The 22,505-nt window shown below is 32.8% G+C and overlaps 1 protein-coding gene across 1 annotated transcript; it reads left to right on the forward strand.

Moving 5' to 3' along the window:
- Positions 1-320: 320 nt before the first annotated feature.
- LOC125069838 (inositol-3-phosphate synthase) lies at positions 321-20,943 on the forward strand. The gene is made up of 12 exons (XM_047679430.1): positions 321-702; positions 1,606-1,778; positions 2,432-2,544; positions 4,139-4,296; positions 12,018-12,151; positions 16,542-16,662; positions 17,184-17,334; positions 17,659-17,750; positions 18,462-18,570; positions 18,677-18,853; positions 18,958-19,133; positions 19,286-20,943. The coding sequence occupies exons 1-12, from the start codon at positions 583-585 to the stop codon at positions 19,382-19,384; spliced, it is 1,623 nt and encodes a 540-aa protein (XP_047535386.1). The 5' UTR covers positions 321-582; the 3' UTR covers positions 19,385-20,943.
- The last annotated feature ends 1,562 nt before the right edge of the window (positions 20,944-22,505 follow it).

Here is a 22,505-nt window from a genome sequence, read left to right on the forward strand (position 1 = left end):
CTTAAATAAAAAAAATTAATCACTTGGTTATTTTAAAAAATTATATCTAATGGATATAATATATTATTTATTATATAAATAAAGACTGAAAATTAATTTGTGTTTTTTGATCACGAAAATTTTCTGTACCTATTATCTAATTCTTATGTTCTATTGGTAAAAATATTAAAAATATAGTTGCTACAAAGGTATTTTTAATTTAGAATATTATTATGATCATTTTTTATTAAATCGTAATGCCTTTACTACACATGTGACTTTGTTTAAGTTCATTACACTTTTTCGTACGTGTGGTGTGAGATCAGTCTGACTTCCGTCATCCACCTATCGCATTCGCATTTTGCAAATAATAAATTACAAATTGCATTAGTCTGTGGTTGGCTGTCGCGAGAATTTACGTGTGTTCAGGTTCAGGAATTCAGGTTTTGAATTTGAAACAACGAAAGGTTTGCGGCTAAAGGTTTCGTTGATATAATATAATAGAAAATATTAATACTTAGTAGCCGTTTATCATATTAATAGAAAACAAAACTTTAAAAGAAATAAAAATAAGTAATATAAACTATATTTTAAAAATCCAAAATGAGTACAACCTCAAACTTAATTGTTTCATCGCCACACGTGAAATATACTGACGATTACATATTTTCTGAATACGAATATAACGAAACATTAGTAACAAAAAAGGATAATGAAATTGTGGTAAGTAAAATGTTGTGATATTTTTAACAATATTATCTTTTAACAATTCGTATGCGCCGGCTATTGATTGATTGATATTCCTGGAAACTCATGGAATTGTCTCGATGGTTGAAGCTAAATCATTTATTATCATAAAATAATAGCAAAGAACGTAAATAACTAAAAAGTAAATGAATGAACGAATAAATTATGTATTTATTTTTCTTAATATTCCAATTAAATTCTTATTAGGATTTTAATTAAGTATATTCTAATAGTTTCTTAGTCTACTTGTATATAATCTAACTGGATTTTTATAAAGTAATAGATATAAATAAGGCGGTAGTACTGATAGTAAAGTCACAGTAATTTACAAGTGTTTAATACATTTTATTTATAGAATAAGTAGGATGACTAATAAATGTGCCACCTGATGGTGAATGGTCACCACCAGCAAGACACATTGTCCCTGGTATGAGCCAATATCTTTGGTTGTGATTTTTCTGTTCTGGCCACCAGTCAATTAAGATGATTTATTTTTAACTTACATAGTTATTTCATTATTTTTTGATACAAGATTAACAGCCTGTAAATTTCATGCTGGGCTAAGGCCTTTTGAGGTGAAGGTTTGGAGCATAGTTTTGATACAGTACAGAATTAAGCTTCGATAAAATATTTCATTTAGTCAATATAAAATACATTAATTATATGAATTGAATAATAGGTTTATAGTCCTATAAAAATATGTTTATTACTGTTTCTTAAAATGTTAATATCGAAAGTGTATTTTGTTAAAAGATAATATTATACATCAATATTTCAAAAATGATATATTTGATTTGCAATAATTATCCTTTAATTTTATATCAGTTAAAAAATGATTCATAATTCTGTATATATTGGTAACTTTTTCTATTTCCACAGGCCAAACCATACAACACATCGCTATCAATCCGTACTGGTCGGAAAATAGGAAAAGTGGGAGTGATGCTAGTGGGCTGGGGGGGTAACAATGGTTCAACATTCACAGCAGCTGTTCTGGCTAACAAGCACCAGCTCACATGGAACACTAAGAACGGTCAAATGGATTCCAATTGGTAAGTATTGAATAAACTAACATGACAGCTAAAGGAAAAATTTACTTTATTCTTTTACTGGCTGCAAGCGAGTTCAATGCCTCAATTGCTTCAGGAATGGACTGTAAATCTATAATGAAATATTAAAAATCACTAGATCAGTGCCAGTCATGTTGCTGCTGGTGTGCCTTTAACTTATATATTGTGTATGTTTTAAGTCTCTACTTAAATTTTATCTTATAATATTTTTCTGTTATATAGTTTTGTAGATGTCGATATATTGTACTCAATTTATGATTAATTACGAATTTTGAGAGTTCATTTTTTTGGGTATATACTTTATGGTTTACTACTATTAAATGTAGGCAATTATGGCTAATGGGCAGCGTTTATGGGGCTATTTTATCTGTGGCGCGATTTTATATGGACACAATGTGGGTCGCCGGTAGCGCCATGTGCATACAGCCTTATGTTAATTTTTATCATTGAACCAAATGATTTGTGTACACAACATTTTTAATTTTTTTTTTCTTCTAGTTTTGTAAATTACATTCAAACAAATTGTATTAAATAAGTGGTACAATAAAGTAAAAATAAAATATATGTACTGTATTGATTATTGTATACAGTTAAATAAGTTAAATTCTGTTAATCACAGTACCATTTTTGTTTAGGTTGGGTTCCATAACACAAGCATCGACGGTACGTCTTGGTATCGACGAGAAAGGACAGGATGTTTTCGTTACAATGTCTAAACTTCTGCCGATGGTACATCCGGATGATTTGGGTGAGTATTGTTAGAATAGCTTTGGGTGGATGTGTGGGTAATGACCTTGAGTATGTGTTTTAAACGATTTCAGTCACACTGGCTATTCTCAACGGAGAGTCTAGTTATTCCACAAACATACGTGCGTTCTCTATACTCTCACTTCCATAATCCGATGGGATGTAAATCGGACACGAACGGAAACAGTTACTGTGTACGGAAGTAAAAACGCTGCCAATTTCTATACTTAGGGCTGCTACTGAGTAAAACCCATACATATGTGATAAATATATAAGTATTAAGTAGTTAATTACTTTGCGCACAATTAGTGTTGATACTACTACAAAATTGTCATGAGGACTTAATAATTTCTGGGTGTGTAAGTTAATGTGCACTTCGCTTAATGTTAAGGAATGATTTCGTTCTTGTCTTGCCTCTACCCATAAATATTATCAATGAAATAATCATTTATATCATTTAATGAATATTATAGATAAATCATTAAACGCTTCTTACTAAATGAGCCCCATTGCGCAATATGTGCCCTGGGCTTTGAAACAAATACGACACAAAGGCCTGACCTAGCCTAACATAGACACGTCGAACATATATTTAGCCTCTATGTATGTTCTAGTCCTAAGGAAGACAAGTGTCCGGGTGCAAGTAGTGTTTTGAAGTTCTATCCCATCCCCAAAAATTTTAAGAGATCAAGGGCGTCTCACCTATACCGGTCAGGCGCTCCCAAACACGCGACGCCTGATTTTTTTGCACAATTTTTTTGTGTTCTACACCTTGGCTTAAGACGAGCCTGGAATGTTGTAATGGAACTAGGGGTCAAGTGCAGCAGTTCGTGCAGTCGTCGCAACCAATTAAATAATTAAAAACGAACACTTCTTGTTGTATGTTTATGAACATGTGAGGATCCCATTTGTGTAGAGGCTCTTATGATCTTATTACGTGATTATGAAACAAGGTGATCGTATGTGCAACAAAAGTGTTTATATCACAAAGCCCCTGACCTATTAGCCACTGTCCTGATTCTGTCGCGCAGGTATCGAATACGCGTAAATAGCAAATGGAACGCGGGTAAAATCGATGCCGGTTAATCGGAACTATGATTTTGTTTGCATTTATTTTTTTTTGCAATTTGCCAACAAACACCATTTGTTGAACGTGTTATATCTCAACATCTAAACTATATCTAGATTTGATTTATATTCCTCACACATTATCAGTCGTATAACTATATTATTTTTGCGTTTGAAACTGATTGACATTGTCCACTGAAGCAACGTGGTGCAATAAGCTCCACGTGTTCTGGCGCAGTGTGATATTTGCAGGCCGTTACATTTTATGTTCAGTTTAATAAGGAAAGGCTATGTATAGGCTGTATAAATTCACCCTTCGACCTTATGGAGCGGCGGAACAGTACTACGGCAAACTCGACTAGTATTTATTTTATGAGATGCACTTGATTATATGACGTGGGTATTAATTATTAAACCATTCGAATTTAACGCGAGAGAAAAGCTATTCACTCAATCATCAATGAATCTATTTTTATTGAATACTCAGTTAAGTAGTTTGATCATTCATTTGAAATGTATCTTAATAGTGATCGACGGATGGGACATCAGCCCATTGAATCTCGCCGACGCAATGGTCCGCGCCAAGGTCATCGACTACGACCTCCAGCAGAAGCTTCGCAAGGAAATGGCGACCATGCGTCCCCGTCCCGCGATATACGACCCCGACTTCATTGCAGCGAACCAGGTCAGTACGAACTTTGTAATTTAAAATTTAAAGTCAAAAGATATGTTCATTCGAATAGACTATCGAGAACGAGATCAAGAACGTTTGAATCGACATTTTACATTACTATATTATATCTGAAGCGTGTTAGTTTTCGGTTACGAACGTAGATTCCACTGAGATGTATCGGCAAATAACAACGGTAGTAGTTTTTAAACACTCATACTATCTTACCATCTAAAATACTAAAAACGAGCAGGCCTTATAGTATTCGTTTCGTAACATACAACATTGCACGTTGTCAAGTCGCAAGTGTCAATAAGCATTTAGCAATAACATTATATCTATCGGCAAATAGGTTGGTACCATCTGACAGGCAACTCTAGCACCGTGCGCGCTCATTGGTCAAATCAAACAGCTCGCGCTTTCTGTTACACGCTTCCGTCCCTTTTCACGAAATCACTCTCATAGATTGCGGGAAGCGAGATGAATGATGAAATTTTATGCGAATTGATATGATTTGTTTGTAAATATTTATTTAACGTAATTCTGTAATTTATTAATTGGTTTAATGTAAGAAAGCGATTACAGGATTAAAGGTTTATAACTCACTGGTGGTTTAGACGCGAATCAGCGTTGTAGGACATTAATTCTTCTTCCACTTAAAGTGATTGGTTGAAGTATTGATCTATCACTCAAGAAGGCACGCAACGCTACATTCGATTAAATTTTTTTTTTTTAAATAATCTTAACAAATGTCATTTAAATTTGTTGTGCAGTCTCCTAGTACGTACTTTTGTCGTCTCATGCACACTTAAACATCTTGTCAGCATAAGCGTCACTTATACTAATGCGAGTCGATAATAATTTAACGTGGAAAAGACCTATACTTTAACCAATAGATTATTCAACTAAAATCATACCAGAAAATGTAAAAAATTATTCAAATGCAAAATTCAAAAATTCTGTTAGGAACATTTGTAAAATTAATGTCTTTTTAAATTATAACACACCTTGGGATTAAAATAATAATGCTATTATTATTTAACTATTTAAAAAAAGAACGACATAAAAAAAAAAAAGACTCGTTGAGTTTTTGTCTCAGGTTCTTCTTGGCTTATTTTGTATATTAGTATAGTAATAGCTCCTGATTTTGTCCTAGACATTAAGAACATCGTGCCCTTATTAGCCTCTTTCTTTGTTTTATTTTTTCAATGATTAGTAAATTTGGTACTCAAATTACGTGACCTTAATTATAGGTTAGATTTAATATATATTTTTTATAGTTTTTTATTTATGTTTGACTATAAACTCGTACTCTTCCATTCCGTTTGTCTTATTGTTTCCTGTAAAGTAGTTTAGTAAATCTTAGCGCCTCTGATAGATTCCTATATTAACCATTATCTGAGATACTAGTTGTTATTAGCTCGTTTCGCTAAGTGTACATTTAAAAGTATAATGTAATTTAATCAAAAGTATCGTTTGTTCTAACCTACGTAGCCGACTTGTATTCTTCATATACATATTTATTCTAAATCATTGGAGTCCAGTCCATAAAAAGCTTTGCATGCATGATTAAATAACGATCATCAAAATGAACAAACATATGATGCGATTTAGTTTATTTATATAGGAATCCGATCAAACCAATTGCGTAACTCTATTTTTTGCTTTTTTTTTGTAATTTTGCAACAGATAGCAAAAATCAATTACATGATTTTTAAAACTAACGTTAATAGTTTAGGAACTAATATAAGTGATATCAAAAAATCAAAAAAATATAAATCAGTATTATGGACGTATGCAGTAGCATAATACTCCATAATACTGAATTATCGACAACAAATATTTGATATCCACAATTGCACCATTGAATTACATTTGCCAAAGGATCTGCAAAGGATGTCTTCATGTTTGGGTGACGTTGGCGTGTTGGCAAAGGATGTCTTCATGTTTGGGTGACGTTGGCGTGTTGGCAAAGGATATGTTCATGTTCTTTGGGTGACGATAGGTCTTCATAATCTACCATCTGTTGCTATATTGGATCTGTTGCCAATAATTCTAGATAAACGCTTACGTATTTCAAATAAGAGTTGATGACGTTTGGTTTTGGCACATCCTATTGAAATCTGCGTGTGATCGCCAATTATTGTATATTATATCGAACATTGTTTCTTTGTATTTCTAATGATAATTAAGAAAAAAATATTTATAAACTAAATTGTAAATGATCGTACCTGAAGCAAGATATTACGTATGTTGTGTAATTGTATTTTTCATTTTAGATTATATTCATAAAATTATATTGTAAGATAATATTGAAATTGTTCCCATGCCGGTCAACCAACCTTGAAATACAAATGTATACAACCACCTACTAACTCAACAACAATTTCACCAATGGGCTGGTGAGATTTCGATATTGGTGAAAAGTCAAGTGAAAATTTTATTCAAATGAACAGGTTTCCTCATCGATGTTTCGCTTCACCGTTGCGTTGAGCACGATAAATTATTATAAATACAAATTTAGTACATGAAGACAATGGTGTTTGTGTGTGTGTTGTGTGGCGAAGGCTCTGTGTATATTATAATCGGCGTGTATTCGTTGAGTTACGCTCGTGCTTACAATACGTGTTAGTGTGTGTGAAACCACTAAGAGTAATGACAGCAAAAAAATTTAAATTTGATTATTTGTTAAATTTATATAAACACTGATAATTTAACATAGAGCGTCCACCTTCGAAAGTCAAAAAATTTATAGACATTAGAGAGGAAATTCATTGAAATTAATTATGCATACATATTAATACTTAGTTTATACAAATATGTTTTGTATCGTAAATCATATATTTTAAACAATTAAAAACAAGTAGGTAACTACTTGGTATAAGATTTTTTAATAGCTTCGCAGTCACCAGAATTTTAATTAAATTAATACATGAAAATTAATTAAATAATTTTTGATGACGGAATGCTTACATTATTGAAAAGTAAATACGATAAAAGTTAAATAAAACGGAGAAGAATACTTTACTGTTCAAAAGGGTTAGCCCAGCAGTGGGATATTTTCCAAAGTCCAAAAGCTAATATCCACAATGATAGTTTCATTTATTTTATTTCGCTTCAAATTAGGTTTCTATTAAGTCATGTTTATTTATATAAATATATATGTATATATTTTAATAAAAATGGATCCTTATTTTTCCATATATTTGAGCATCGTCGAAATCGTCGCATTTTGGTCTAAAAATGGGGACAGTTCTTCCAAACGCGGGACGTTGGGGAACTATATAATTTAATATATATTTGTAACTGCAAAGTGAAATATATTCCTTGTACCTGTTATTACTTACTCATCGTCACATACATAATTTATATTGGTAGGATTACCGTTATATGATAAAACAATCGGTGTAGTTAGATTTGATCAATAAAATATAATTGTTAATTTTATTTTTTTTAATTTCAAGCGCTTGGTAATACTATATACTGTAAATGTCTAAGTCTTAAAATGGGCTATTCATTGAAATATAAAAAAAATAGAAATCTTGCTTCTATATACAAAAAAAAACCCAGTGTTTCCTGTACGCACAAAGTAGAACGCTAGGCGGATTAACCTTGATTCGAGTCTAAGAGTATGCCTTTCGTACTGAATATGTGTATCCATATTTAAAAAAGGGCAACACTTTAAGTAAAAAAATATAATAACTTAGTAACAGTCGTCCGCAATACATTGTATCAAGACTAACAAATTCCGTTTAAATCTGAACGCGATAAACGCGTGTAAATTGCTGTCCTACGTCAGTGCAACGTGCTCTGTTACAGCGTAGCCGACATTATTCACACTGAACTAGCACAAATACGATTTTCGTATCTAACGTTCGAGGAATAGGAAACATAATCCCATTACGAAGTTTCGCATCTATTTTAGTCCTTAGTTGAACTGTTACGGCACGTTTCAGAACATGAACTAGAGAGAGCCTTGAAATGTCTAAGGCCTCATTAAACTTTGACAAAGTTGAGGGTTATTGTATAATCAAATTGTTTTACTTATTCGTTTCTTGTGAAATTTTGAAATCGTGATTGGTAATTTGGTTATTTTCCATCTCGTTATCGTCGTTTCATTATTTCCTTATTATTTTTTTAATCTAGTCGGTTTAAGATTTTTAATGTTTAGTGGGTTGCTGTTGGTTTGGTTTGATGTTTGTGGGATCTTAATCTAAGATTCAAATTTGACAAAGCACTCGTGGAGCACACAAGGAGCTTGATTTGGGCTTCATTATTATCTACTCCTTCTCTAGTAGAAATAAGTTTTCGCTATCAGCTTCGCCCGCGTGTTCGGGGGTAACCCCCCCCCTCCGTTGTGTGGGTGTTTTCGTAGATTTTAGATATAAAAATGTAACCTATGTCTTTGCTTGGTGTTCAAGTTTGCTTCACAATAAATTTCATCAATTCGGTTCAGTGGTTTAGCCGTGAAAGCGTAACATATCTGTTACACGGACCGATAGAATTAGTTTCGATTGAATATTATAATAGTGTAAGGAGTTTTCATGCATCTGTAAGGAGTTCTCATGCATCGTCATTAACCACCCGACGAAAACTAACTCAGAAGTAACGTGCCACTTGCTTTTCATCGGTGGTTATGGTACGGACGATGGTCACAATCAGTGTTGGTCGTGATTAAGGTCACGTAAGCCATTTTGATTTTAATTGATGTTATTTTATTACTGAAGTTTGCAGTATTTGTTTGTTATATTATTTTGTGTTACCTTGCTTCTTGGAAGAAATTATGTACCGTGTACATATCTAACAGTCCTCAGTGTGTTTGCGTAGTAACAAAATGACTTCGAATTAAAGTACATGCGAATATTTGATTTTTGTTCTATAAATAATGTTATTACTTTTGATTATGTAATACACTTTTTATGTTGTTAACGTGTTTTATTAATAATAAAAAAAATAGCAAATAGAAGCGGAACAGTTGCGTAAACACTGTCGTGTAACGTTACCGGTGTATTCAATACCTATATTGTAATGCCTGCTGCTGATGTTAAATCATTCATGTCCACTAGGCGTTGATCGTATACGGAGCGTTTTGCATAAACCAGCACCGACTCGTTTTTCTTGATCATGAAATATTCATACGTTATAATGTTTATGAATGGTTCATGGAAAACAGAATATAAGATCTGATGGCAAAACAGTCTTCATGATGAACTGCGAATTCGCTTGTATCGTTAATAGCGCAATAGTTTACGGGTCGCACAGCATGCTAAAACTCGCAGGTTCGATCGTGACCCCGTTGGTTTTTGTTGTACCCACTCCAATATTAGTAATATAAAAAAGCAGCAATATATATCATCTTATTACCCATTTACTTTGTTTTGAAAATTGCTACATTTCATTGATAATTTTTATCACTTAAATGATTGTTAAAGTTGGTTCAACATCGTATCACAAAGGACTTGTTTAACTATGGTCAATCGTTCATCGCTGATGTGAGTATATGTTTACAAAGTTATACGTTGTAATGTTTTACAAACATGTACATATTATGTCATTAGAACATCGTTCGATCTTTAATAGTTTTAAAACATTACGTTTGTTTTGCACCTTCCAGTTACTGGTGGTTTTTTTAAATATAACGATGCAGTGTGTGTAAGAGGAATTTATACCAAACATCAGATTCCGCTCACGACTGTGGAGGTGTGGTGAGGTTATGTTGTTAGGTAGCCTTTGTGTTATTTCTGGGTATAAGCTATCTCTATTCCGATAATAACTTCACTGAAATACAAAATGATTTTTTTTTAAGATAGGAATCTTAAAAATAATAATTAATACCAATTTTTATTGTGATGATACTTTGTTGAAATGTTCTCCGTACGGTCAAAGGTTCTTTTTTCTTTTATTTGTATGTTAATTCTTCAATATAAACCGAAAATGTTCCGACTACTCTGCGACTAGGCGGTAAAGCTGACTATGCGACCGCATTTGTAGACGGCGACTATTCGGCAAAGAGTACCTGACTAACTTTACTTTATTGTATGTATTGCTTGATAAAATGTATACAGCACACGAAGAAATAAATTCTCATTTCGCAATGGTTACACTTGGCTTTACGTGAATCATTACCCCCATTATCCCCCATTTTACCCTTCTCGAGGGGTGAATTTAAAGTGTTCTTCCCCGGAACTATCTCCATACCAAATTTCATCTCAATCGGTTCAGCCATTTATGTGTGGACAGATAACAGATAAGAGTTCCTTTCGCATTTTTAATATTAATAGGTGTAGATTACAATAAAAAAAACTGAGAATTATTTTGTCTTGGTATGAACTTTTTGCTAAGATATAAGATTGATTTATATGATTAAATGTTAATTTATTAATGAAATAAATTTGAATACATTTTATGACATAGGAATTGATTGTGCTTAATTTTCCTGTTGTTCTTCGTTTGTGGGTTTCTTGTAGCGTCTGTTTTCAGTTCGAATATTAAATGTTGCCAAGTCATTAGTTCTTATTATTATTATTTTTTTTAATTGAAGTGTAGTATTAATTTAGTAAAACATCTTTGGTGAATGAATATGTTTTTATTGACATCGTATCTAACTTCTCGTGTTGCCGTACGCCCTAGCGAGGAATTGGGCTCGGATATGTTTTGGGGACCAATTTTACTAAGCTGGAACGATTCCGATACGTTTCCGATTCTATTCCGTTCCAACTACGTTTGTTCTTCACAACAATTATTCTCAACTGAAACGTAATTGGGGACCAATTTATGTAGTTTATAAAGGTATAGATCCCCGATCCTATTTCGATCCCATTTCGATTGAACCACAACTGCATCGTTTTGTAATTAGGATAGGAAAACGGCTAAAAGGCAAGGATTATGTTTCGATTCAATTGCGATAAAATGACAATTTGTTAGTAGAATTTTCTCTAGAGGTTTCCACTGCGGGAAAATAAAAACCATAGCAGGGTATGCCTTCAAAGCGTGCGACTGCTCTTCGCTACAGCGATCTTTTTCAGACAAACTTTTGTAGCAGAAACTAAACAATAAAAAATAAAAAAAGGTATTGCAAGTTATAACTAAAAAAAAAGAAAATAACTGAGCAAATAATTTATTTCTAGCGGAGGAGAAGCAGTACAGATTGATATTGCTAAATTAATTACATTAAGTAGACGAACATAATAGTAAGGATTATTTTGTTAACTGTTAATCTTGAGATTAGTATTATAGGACTTAAAGATACGGAACAATGATTTAAACTGTTTACAGCTTTATTTTATCTGTATATGTTTATGATGTAGATATTTAAACTAGGATTGGTCTAATCGCTACAAACATCTATTTTAAAATTTGTATAATAAGATGAAAAAAAAAAAAAAGAAAAAGTAAAGTAACGGCTTGTAAATGTTCGAATAAGGCCTTCTTTCCCTATGACGAAACTCATTGGTGCTTATTCCACAATTCTCCAATGCTATTGGTGGATATACATGTGGCAGAATTTCACCTCCTTCAGGTCCTCACGATCATTTCCTTCGCCGCCGAACACTAGATGTTATAAACACAAATTGAAGATATTTAAATTCGGTGGTGCTTGAACCAGCAATCATCGGCTTAGATTCTACAAAAAGGCAGATAGAAGTACAAAAAGGTGCAAACATTTTCAACTTGACCATCACTGGCGAGGATTAAGACGGGGCTGATGGCTGTTTTTATTTTTGTATATATTTCAGGCGGATCGCGCAGTCAACCTCATCAAGGGAACTAGATATGAGCAGTACCTTCAAATCCGAGCTGACATCAAGGACTTCCGGGACAAGAATAAGCTGGACAGGGTTATTGTGCTTTGGACGGCCAACACTGAAAGGTAATATATTTTTCATGTTACTGATATAAAGGTTAATTGTAGACGTTCAGAATAGGATTAGCGACAAAGCCATCGTACGAAGGATGGAAACTGGTGTTGATCGCACTGTCTTACTTCTTACTAGGATGACCTGTTAATGTTATTTCAAGGTTATTCCGTTGTTTATTGTTTATGTGTATTGTGTAAATTGGATTATATGTTTTTAAAAATCGAATTTAAAACGCATATATTTAAATTAGCATGGTCTATGGTGAAATTTTTTTTTTTTGCTTACTACTACCGAAGAAGCGAAGTCTTTTTTTTTGAACTCAGTACCTCTCGAATTGTTTAATTTTCATTCTTCTTTTATAATAAATAGAAAAAATATGAACGAAGTTTAATTATATTTATGTTGGTAATAATATCCACATAAATATAATTAAACTTCGTATTGATATTAATATATATAGCTACAAGTTAAGCGAAGAAAAGCTTCAAGGAGTTTTATGGCTAAAGAAAATCCTATTTTGAAAATTTTACTATCCTGGCTGATGATACAATTACACTTTGGTTTTGGAAAGAAAACTAAATGATTAATATTTTTTAATTTTCAAATGCGAAAGTAACTCTACCTTGTTGTTGTTTTCACGCTTAAACTGCTGAACCGATTTGGATGATATTTTGTATGGAGATAGTTGTAAGTCCCGAGGATTTTTGTGTTCACCCTTTGAGTTTGTACAATGGGGTTCGCGTGCGATAGTTAAAGTTGTATAAATTTCGCGCGTGTAAATCCTCAGGTTGAGAAGGTTGTTTAATAAATTTAATAATTAATGTTCTAAAATTATACAAACTGCAATCAGCATCACATATTCTAATTTTCCGCTACCTAAAGTCTCCAATGACATTGAACTTGCAACCGTTAACAGAGTATCGTATTACAATGATCATACGACCACAGATTATTCAACTCTGAGCCATGAAACAATATAATAGTATTCATTTTTCTATACACTCGAATCTACTTTTTTTTTTTCAAATAATGCTGCGTGGCTATAGGTTAATGCACCGTGCAGTTACAGTTCAACAAATCTATTATATAGTAATATTTTTAACGTTTTTCTTTTTTCATGAAACGATTAACGACCGTGTGTTCAAATGATTTCAAACAATTTTAACGTTCTTTGCACTGAAATTATTTTTATTCCGTAAAATATATTGTACCAATAAAATAAAAATATTTTCCTCGAAAGGTAGATCTAAAATCAGAATCCGTTTATTTAAGCGAGACTTCCGCGAATAATCACATTTAGGATTTTGTTCTACTTAAATTATATTTTATGTTTGTCGTGAGATTTATTTATAATATATTTTTTGTAAAAAAGAATGATTCATCAAAATCATTCTTTTTTATATAATATAACCCTTTTGTTCTTTTCTTATAATATAATTTTAACTTAATTATTACTTAAGTTGTATAAGTTGAATTGATTTTTCTTTTTTTGATTCCTAATTTTGTAGTAGTAGTTTTTTTTGTTTCTTTTTTTGTTTTTACACTAGTTTACAAGAGTTAGCCTGTAACTGTTACTTTGATGTTTTTATATTATTAGATACTTCGTATATTACGTTGACTTCCTAAACATATAAATATATATAAAGCAATAAGGGTTGATTTTTAAATAGCCTTTTAAATATATATTTGAACTAATTTGTGTGTTTGTATTTGTTCTATCTATTGTGCCACCTTGGCTCAATATTTCTAATAGCTCCGAGATGGTGAATTTGATTTTGATATTGAAACTACTTATAATATTGAATACTGTTTACTTTCATAATTTTGTTTCGTTTTGAACAGCCCTATCGATGTTGTGATTAGTTTTCGAGGTTAACTATTAATAGGTTTTTACCTACACGCATGCAAAATTATACGATACGGTGTAGCTTTGTTATTGTCCTGTAATTTGTATGACTTTCTGTTGCATATATAATCAAGTAATTAAATTACACACACACGCGTAACAGTTCAACATAATATTAGATTGTTTCCAAAAACAAACCTCCCCTAAAGCTTGCCACAAAGTACGATCTTGTGTCTCTCTTCTCCGTGTAAAACCTGCTATTCTTTTTATGTTGTCTACTCACCTACGGCGTTGTCTTCCTTTCTTACTTTTGTAATGTCTTGGATGCCATTCAATTATATCCTTGGTCCATATTTTTATTTCATAGTAGTAGTAGGGCACAAAAGTTGGCGCAAGTACGGGTGTACTCTATACCTTAATCTTTTACTCTCTCTAATAATTTAATGGGACTGCAAAAATACACGACCAGGAGTGAATAAGATTGTAAACCAATTTTAAATTTGTTGATGAGAGTTTCTTGGCGAAAGAATACTCGGTACCTCATATTGGCCCAACTTTGGATATAAATCAAAGTTGGATCCATTCTGTAATCAAATTGGCTTGCCTTTATTATAAACTTGGTAATACTTATTTAAATACGTGTTAATAGTCGTTGGGTTGTCATATAGTAACTATGTAGTGTCATAGTAATTTGTTATAAATTAGTCTGTCTGTATTCTTTAAAACCTATATAGATTTTTTATTATCAAGTCAGTTTACGATCAAAAATATCCAATAAATCTCCTAACCTTTAGCGTGTACACTACGGGCTCAGAGTATTAAACAAACGGCTGATGGAGAATATCAATTCCCGGGAGTGCGTTCCCGTTTCCAGCTTTGTTAATACGTCATAAATTATTTTCATTTAATGAATTATTTTTGAATTATTTTTTGTACTACCGGTAATATGTATTAGTTTAGGTTGGTCAATTGGAATGTTACGCTCGTTCCATCTGCCGTTTGCTTTATAATATGATAATATAAAACTGTTCATGTTTACATATTAAGGAGTGAAATTTGCAATTTACTTTGCGGTCTGATGAAAAAGATTACAAGTCATTGAAGTTTTCATTAAAACGAACGAAATTGAGACAAGGGAAGTCCCGGATATATTTCAATATGAAAATATAGTTATACATGAATGCCCTTCAAAGGCCATTGAGAAGTGTGCATAGTGTAAATATAATCATAGCGATCATCGCACGCTCGGCTCTAGAGGCACGCCCATGGGCTTGCAACTGTGCGAATTTATTGCGTAGTTTACGTATATAACTATATCATAGCACATTATTATATGTACATGAATATGTATTTAGGTATATGTATTAAAGATATATAATATTAAATTTAATCATATAATATTAAATTATGATTAACTTCTTTTGTTACTAAAGTTAGTTTTTTACTGCTTTATTCTTAAATAGAACTCCCCCTAAAGATAACTTTCTAATTTATCGGTTTTTCTTTTATATATATTTTGCATTAAAGACTAAATAAATAAAATGCTGCTGTTCGTTACGTTTTCAACCAAGTTTGATGGAATTTGGTTGAAGCAAGTTTGAACATTACGGACGGACTTTTTGTACCTAAAACTTACGATACGCTCCTTAACGTGCGCGCGAAAACAAGTTTATTAAATATGATCGTAAAATAGAATTATTAATAGTGCTGTCCCTTCTCCTGCATTGTACTACTAACTGACTGTTGTAAATAAATTGCTCTTTCATATGCGTAATCGAAAGGAATCGCAAATATAGTTGTCGTCACAAATTAGCAGAAATAAAGTCACTGTTATCGAGTATTTTATTGCTTATATATTATATATTTAGATATATAAAGATATATAGATTCATTATAAGGGCAACTTGATAAGTTTTTGTTACAAATAAATATAATGCTAAATTAATATAATACCTTACTTAAGTTGTCTTTTAAAAGCACTTTTCGATTGTAATGTAGGCGCAACGACGATATGTATATCTACAAACGGATCAGAATATAGCTTCTACCATAACAAATCGGCATCTTGGATTTGAATCGGCATGTCACGGTAAGCTTAGTGTAACAGGCTACCTATTATTTGCTTTAAACTGGTCTAAAAGTGAATATCACGTAGGTATTGTATATGGGTAGCTTGAGGTAAATTGCATAATATCCGGATGACGTGCATTTATGACAGAAATGACGTCACGGTGACCATTCTTAACAGAGATTAGTCAGGTCTGCAGGTAATATAGTATGGACTACGATACGACGATGGAATTCGATATGGCAATCCGACGTGAACTAAACGACTTTAGGTGCACGGCCAACGCTATTACGTATTTTTCGAGGCCCAGCAACAATTCTTGACAGAACTAAAACAAACCTAGTTTGTTTTCCTGGTCCGACCCAGTTAAAGCCCGCAGGAGACTTATGAGTTAGATTAGCTAGCTATTATAGTCCCTAAAACGATCAGCCGTGCGTTGATTTGGTATTTTTTATTGATACAATTAAATAAATGTTTAAATTAATAGGTTCTGCGAAGTTACCAAAGGAGTTCATGACACATCTGAAAATTTGGAGCGCGCACTCCGTCAGAACAATCTCGAGATATCGCCGTCTACGATATTCGCACTGGCTGCCATCGACGAAGGGGTGAGTAAAAAAAAAATTAAAGCCCGATAATTTAACATTGCTGGGAAAATGTTTCCGATCTATATTAAGTTGGTTTAAAAGGTCTGCAGGGCTATTCTGTAAGATGAAACTCGTCAGTCACCGCAGAACACGAGCGTGAAATTTCAGAATTTCGATGAGAACAGAAACAGTTTTCTAAAGATGTTTACTCTCGCCAAGTACGAGATGCAAACAAATTAAGTAAAATATATACTTCATGATGCTTTTCCGAATTTGAACTCGCAATCCAGGTTTAAATTCACGTTTCCAGTAAAATAATGAAAGCTAAATATTTTATCTCTAAAGTAAGAGATAGTTGAAACGAAAAAGCGCAATAATATTCTCTCCGCCTGATATAGTTGTAACTTAAAATAAATTTTAAATGAATTATTTGTCTATCTATCTTTTAATTTTATTTATTTACAATTATTGGCTTTGTCGGTGAGTTGTGTACGTGAAACATATGAAATGATTGTATGTATTAAAGTTTGAGTGAATTCCAGTGTTGCTACATCAACGGTTCGCCGCAAAACACGATAGTCGATGGTGTTGTCGAGCGAGCCGAAAAGATGGGCGTGTTTGTAGCCGGAGATGACTTCAAGTCTGGCCAGACTAAACTGAAGTCTGTGCTCGTCGAATTCTTGGTTTCGGCGGGTGAGTACGATGCCGTCAGTGAAAGATTTATTTTTATAAAAATATATACTAAATCTACTTATAAATTTTCTGAGTGTAAACCGAAAGCCAAAATTCATCTTTAAATATTAATTTAACTTTTACATATTTCATTACAATAAGAATTCGATTTTTAAACTTAATATGTAAGACAATAACAAAGTTACATATATTTAACTAAACAAACTGCCACGTTAAGAGTCCCTTGAAAACTGTCTAGTATTTTTATAAATATAAATAAACTCTAAATACACCAGTTCCTAAATTACTTTCAATATGTGTGTAAAAATTTCTCCCCGCGAACAGGTCTGAAGCCAGTGTCGATCGTGAGCTACAACCACCTCGGTAATAACGACGGCAAGAACCTCTCCGCTCCGAGACAGTTTCGCTCCAAGGAGGTAACCAAAAGGAGTTTTTAATAGTTCAGAGTAATTATTGTTTTTATGTTGCAGGCTTATTGTGCATAATGTGTATCGCATGGGGAATCCCCAAGTTCCCATGGTTCGTAGCGCGTTGGTTGTGTATGGAATGACTAGTATTTCTTACATCACCAATGTCTATGGGCGTTGGTGACCTGACCGTCGAGTGAGACCATTAGTGCCACTGAAATTCGAAAAATACGGTATCACTAATTATTGTTTTATCAATAAAATGTTGCCATATCTTTTTTTTTAATCTTTCTATACTATATGATTTGTTTTTTGTATTTATTTGTATTTTATAATCAGTCATTTAATTCACACGTTACTGTCAATTTATTTTTTATTGTAGCAACTTTTATTTACAATTCGTAACTTTGCTTTCGATGGAAACACTCAATTTCTTACCTCAATAGTTATATTAAGGGTCTCTATATGTCTCGTTTCTATATTTTATTGGAGGTTAGTGAGATTGGTATATGTTTGGTTTGATTAGACTTAAATAATATAAATACAAAAGTTAGTTTATTTGTAACGATTTCACGTGTTATCTACTCGACTATATTTGTTAAATTTTAAATATTGACATTGTCAGGGGTACAGAAAAGGTACCGCCAAACGCAACCCATATCCCCTTTATCCTAGAAATAGAAAATAAATAATAAATAACGCGATGTTCTCTGGCTCCAGATATCGAAGAGCAACGTGGTGGACGACATGGTGGCCTCCAACTCCGAGCTGTACGCGCCCGGGGAGAAGCCCGACCACGTGGTCGTCATTAAGTACGTGCCCTATGTCGGTCAGTATTCGAACATTGTTATCTCTTTTTAGAATTCAAGTATTTACTTTTTTATAAAAATTGAATTAGTATTTAAATCGTTTACGATACGATATTGACGACGCAGGAGACTCCAAGCGCGCCATGGACGAGTACACGTCGGAGATCCTGCTGCACGGCACCAACACGCTCGTGGTGCACAACACTTGCGAGGACTCCCTGCTGGCCGTGCCGCTCATACTCGACCTCGTCGTGCTCACTGACCTCTTCTGCAGGGTCTTCTACCGCAAGAACGAATCCGACGGTATGTTACAGACACAAAAAGTGGGTGGTGGTGGTTCAAGGGTATCTATTTTGAGTCCTCTTTTTGTTACCGGTATTCGTTCTAACGTAACAACTCCCCCGCAGAGTGGAGGCCGATGCACGGCGTGCTGTCGGCGCTGGGCTACCTGCTGAAGGCGCCGCTGGTGCCGCGCGGCGCGCCCGTGGACCACGCGCTCGGCGTGCAGCGCGCCGCGCTCGCCGACCTGCTGCGCGCCTGCCTCGCGCTGCCGCCCGCGCACCGCATGCGCCTCGAGCACAAGGTGCCTCCGCCTTACTTTACTCGTTCCATTCGAGCTCGAAGTTCCCGAGAACGAACATCGTCTCTAGTCCTCCTGCCGGTGGAATAGACGGTGCGACCGATACGCGCTCGTTGTTATAAATATATGAGTACTAACGAGACATCCCGTTCCAGATTCCGTTTCTGATGTCGGATCTGCGCTCGGGCGTCATGTTCGAGTCCTCGCCGCCTCCCAAGAGACAGAAGCTGACTCAAGAAAATGGCGATAAGTAATATATAACAGGATATTTCAATATATATATAGATACATATGACAGGGAGCCTTGGATTCTAGAAGAGAATATTTATGTGTTTTTAATCTCAGAGTTATTTTTATTGTTCCTTAGTTATGCGAAGCACAAACGATTGGACGCTTCAGAAGCGTGACGTTTTCACACAAATATTATATTTTTTACAGTATTCAATACGATACTTTGTATTCTTTTAAGTTGTGATTTTCGTATAAGCTGTCTGTTGAAATTTACCGATAATTGTATTATGATTTAAGTTTATTTAGTTTCATGGTTCAAATAAATTGTAAAAACAATATATTTCAATCATACATAGAAGTATTTTCGTTAATATTTGTTGTTTGTTTCGGCTGTGTATTAGTGATTTATAATATCGAATAGAAAACATTATAACTTAGTTTAGATTTCATCGTAGTATTCGCTTACATTCCTATTTTATCAAAAATAAACATTAAAAAAGGATTATTTTATTTTAATTTATTTAGAACAAATTAGTCTGTGAAGGAAAGTTCATTCGTTGTATGTATGTGTATATTATATTCTAGAACTTTTCGAAAACTTTCTAGAAGTTATATATTTTTCCTATTATAAATGAACGCTAATAAAACAGATTTTATATTTTGATGTCTTTACAAATAAATTATAAAAATAAAAATGTTTATTTCATCACTTGCAAAATACTTTACATTTCATCATTTAGAATCCCCTCAAGATTTTTGCTTGTATTAGGGATATCAAAATGTTCTCAATTGGAACAAGGGAATGGATTAAAAATATTGGAAAATGAAAATTATTTCAAATAAAAGCCTAAATGTAAAATCCATATTCCAAGTATCAATCTTATAAATTTTTCTTATATTCAGTCTTGATTGTTCAGAAATCTTTATTTACTGCCAATATTTTTATAGAAAATTTATATACATAACATTATATTTATACACAATTGAAGTTATAAAAACTTAATATATTCGTTGCGGATCTTTATTACTAAGTCAAGCCTGTATGGTGCAAAACGTTTGCCTACTGGGAAAAATATAAATAAAAAATTAGTATAATTTTATTTATCTCAAAAAATCTCCTTTAATATGCAAACAGTATTAAAAAATAATCTGATGTATTAGATAAATCCAGTATTTAATAATGTGGTTTTTTTGTGTAAATGCATTTATAGAATTACATTTAGATATATGTTAAAAAAATTGAATCTTATTAAATAAATCCTACAAAAATTTGTACAAACGTTTCATTTAGATCATTTGAAAAAGTAAAAAGATACTTATAAAAAAACAGTCTGATGTACAATTAGAATACTTTTGTAAATTATATCAAATGTTACAATATTTGATTGTTGCATAAAATTAGGAAAATTAAATGCAAGAAAACAATAAAGCGAGGCTATTTATTGCTAATGGTACAGTTACATAGTATTTATTTTTTATTTTTGTTTATTTAAGAATAACAAAAATATGTTTATGTAGTATTTCCAAAGGCTATGTGTTGTTTTTACTTGTATGCACTTGTATTGAAATAAACTTATTCTTGAAATAATACATCTTTTTATTGAAATACCATGGAACTGGGTTATGAATGATTTATTTAATTTAATGTCAATTGAATCAATATGAATCCTATTCAAATGGCAGAAGGACTAAAGACAAATTAATTTTGACCTCGAATTTTCATAATATCACTGGTCGACTTCTAAAGTTAATGGTATTCATTGTGGTTTCACTTCACTACAACCGTTGGGATAAGCTTTACGTATAGTAGTCGGTTGTTGTTAAATAATATGTCTAGTGTATTTTCAGTAGTTCGGGATGGCAAAATAAAATTATATTGTATGTTCCAATCTCCCTCTTAGGATTATACAATGCCTCACAATCATCCAATTGTTTTCCTTACGACAGCTGAATCACTTTAAATAAGAAATAGTGTTACATGCCAGTATTAAATGTTATTCCATATAAAATAATATTAAATAAAGTTGTAGAAAATTATTGATCAATTAATTACAATAATAATTGTATATATTTATTATATGTAATAATAATAATAATGTGATATTATTAATGATATAATTAATTATGATGTCCTATGACGTAGCACCGTATTGGAGGCTAGGGCTAGTCTCTAACACTAGTCTTCTGGGTCTGTTTGTGCTAAACAAACTTCACATTACAATATCAATAAAATGAATATTCTCATTTCTTATGTAGTGGGTAAGTATATGACGAAGGGGAATATAATAAAAGACCTCGATCAGATTAATCATTCTTTATTTTCAGTTAAGCATAGAATAGTACAGTACCACAAGTTCTCCAGTCTAATTTGACAATACGTCGCATTCACGCACCAAGCATTTCACAGAGAAATCGTAACAAGTTACATTATTTATTGGTGTTTTACAATACACACACAAACAGAAATTAAATACGACACCTAAACCCACTTACAGCTCGTATAAATGTATAATATATAAACTTCTGCAACGTTACTGTTCCATGCGAGTTAACGTAACTTAATTAACTTAACACAAAACTAAAATACAATATTTGTTCTGAACGAACTTAAGTTGCGAATGTTACATTTGTGGGATATTTTTATTACAATGTTTTTTGTTATCATTACAATAATCGTTAATGTCATTTGTCATGCAGTTAGTAAGTGATCTACATACGATTAACAATGTTTGGTTGTGAATCCTAAACGAAATTAAACTAAACAATTAATACACAGTATTTAATACATTCAAAGAAATGCAATAAAACGCAAATATTGCAATATTATTTAGGCTTAAACACGCCGCCATGTGATGTCACTTTAATAATACAAAATGCACCAATACAACGCCGCATTCGGACCGTGGAATGATTAACAATTATAAAAACTAAAACGTTAATACCTAAAAGTATCAAAATATTAATTAAATACTTAAAATAACACAAACTCTACACGCAGGCTCCGAGCGTCGATGACATCGACATCGCGACGCACGAAGGTAACCACAACACTCAACAATACAATAATATCGAGCGGAAAGAATCGACGCGCGTGTGGAACATCACTATAATATAGGTGCAAAATGTCTAATAGATATTTCTACG

The sequence above is a fragment of the Vanessa atalanta genome, chromosome 16 (genome assembly GCF_905147765.1).
Source record: "Vanessa atalanta chromosome 16, ilVanAtal1.2, whole genome shotgun sequence".
Classification (NCBI taxonomy): domain Eukaryota; kingdom Metazoa; phylum Arthropoda; class Insecta; order Lepidoptera; family Nymphalidae; genus Vanessa; species Vanessa atalanta.